Source organism: Geospiza fortis, unplaced genomic scaffold (assembly GCF_000277835.1).
Source record: "Geospiza fortis unplaced genomic scaffold, GeoFor_1.0 scaffold56, whole genome shotgun sequence".
Classification (NCBI taxonomy): domain Eukaryota; kingdom Metazoa; phylum Chordata; class Aves; order Passeriformes; family Thraupidae; genus Geospiza; species Geospiza fortis.
This window is the reverse complement of record NW_005054413.1, coordinates 733,424-734,854: the sequence shown is the minus strand read 5'-3', so window position 1 is coordinate 734,854 and position 1,431 is coordinate 733,424. Positions and strand designations below refer to the sequence as shown.

At 63.7% G+C, this 1,431-nt stretch overlaps 1 protein-coding gene across 1 annotated transcript in view; it reads right to left on the bottom strand.

Annotated features, from left to right (window-relative positions):
* The window catches only part of CSMD1 (CUB and Sushi multiple domains 1), a 1,057,667-nt gene extending 1,056,278 nt beyond the window's left edge, over positions 1-1,389 (bottom strand). Inside the window, exon 1 of the mRNA XM_005426386.3 lies at positions 1,213-1,389. Within this exon, the coding sequence (XP_005426443.2) occupies positions 1,213-1,279 (67 nt within the window). The 5' untranslated portion in view covers positions 1,280-1,389. The remainder of the gene's footprint in view (positions 1-1,212) is intronic.
* Between the last annotated feature and the right edge of the window lie 42 nt (positions 1,390-1,431).

Sequence of the window (1,431 nt, the reverse complement as noted above, 5' to 3'; positions counted from 1 at the left end):
CGGGGAAGGCTCCAGCCTCGCCCGCCAACCCGGGGGCCGCGGTAGCCCTGCTCCCCCCCTATTCAGCCGCCCCCGCACCGAAAAGAGCAGCGAGAAAAATAAAATGGTGGGAACGATGTAAAGCGCCTTGGAAGGGTTAAGGGAGACTCAGACGGTACAAACCGCAAGGGGAACCGTCATCCCGGAGGCAGGCAGACCAACCGGGAGCGAGGTGGGAGATGACAGAGGCTGTATCGGGGACAGGTGCTCAGCTGCGAGCTGCCTCACTCCCTCCCTCTCTCTCTCACACATAGATTCGCATCTCTCCCAGCATGAAAAAGCGCAGGGCTAATGAGAGGCGAAGTGAATAATGGGGAAGTTGTTGTCTCCAACGATGAGGCAAGTAATGGGGCTGAGGCCAGCACTGAAGTTGTGTAACCAAATTTTCCCCCGTCACCCCCTCGTTTCTCCACCCTCCCCCATTGGTTTTAAGGAGAAACCCAGCTGAGGTGGGGAGACTCTCTGCACCGCACACCCAGCAGAGAGGAGTCCTCTTCCCTCGGGCACGGGCAGGCAGCTGGCGGAGGTGTCCCCGGCGCCGCATCCCCGCCTCCGCGCAACTTGCGGGGAGCGGAGCCGGCTGAAAGCAGGCGGAGGCGGCTCTCCGCGACCACCCCCTCCGCGCTCCCCCTCGAGCACGGCAAAAGCCGGGGAGGCGGGAGGAGGGGAGATCCAAACTTGCCAGCCCGGGGATTGTCCCTCGCACGGCAGCGGGTGCCGTTCGTGCGTGCGCGGAGAGCGAAGTGTTCCCAAACTCCGGCGCTGCCCAGGCGGCTGGATGCGCACGGCTCCGCTCGCGGCGTCGCAGCGGCTGCTGCCCAACTCCAGGAGGCTGGTTTCTCCCGGGGGAAGTGACCGGCCGGGAGCAGAGCCCTAGGGGAACACCGGCGGGAGGTGGGAGGCAGGGAGAAGGGAGACCGGGTTCGAGGAGCCTGCTGTTTGCCGGCGCAGAAACCGGGGGAAAGTGACCGGCCGGGAGCAGAGCCCTAGGGGAACACCGGCGGGAGGTGGGAGGCAGGGAGAAGGGAGACCGGGTTCGAGGAGCCTGCTGTTTGCCGGCGCAGAAACGAAGGGAGGGAGAGAGCTCAACCGAGCGGCAGAGATTTAGCTGAGGGGTTGTGAGTGCCGTAACCATAGTCTACACGAATGCAATGCAAGAAACCCGAATCTTACCCTGAGCTGCAGTGAGGAGCCCCGCGCAGAGAACCAGCAGAGACTTGAATTTCCTCCACGCAGTCATGTCTGCAGTTATTCCACACACACACACACTCTCACACAAAACCCCCGGTGGCTCTTCTCGGCTGCGACCGTGTCCTCCGAGCGGCACGGGGCTAAGGGACAGCGCCAAATAACCACCACAGGGCGAGGAGAGGCGGAGAGGAGCGGTCCGGG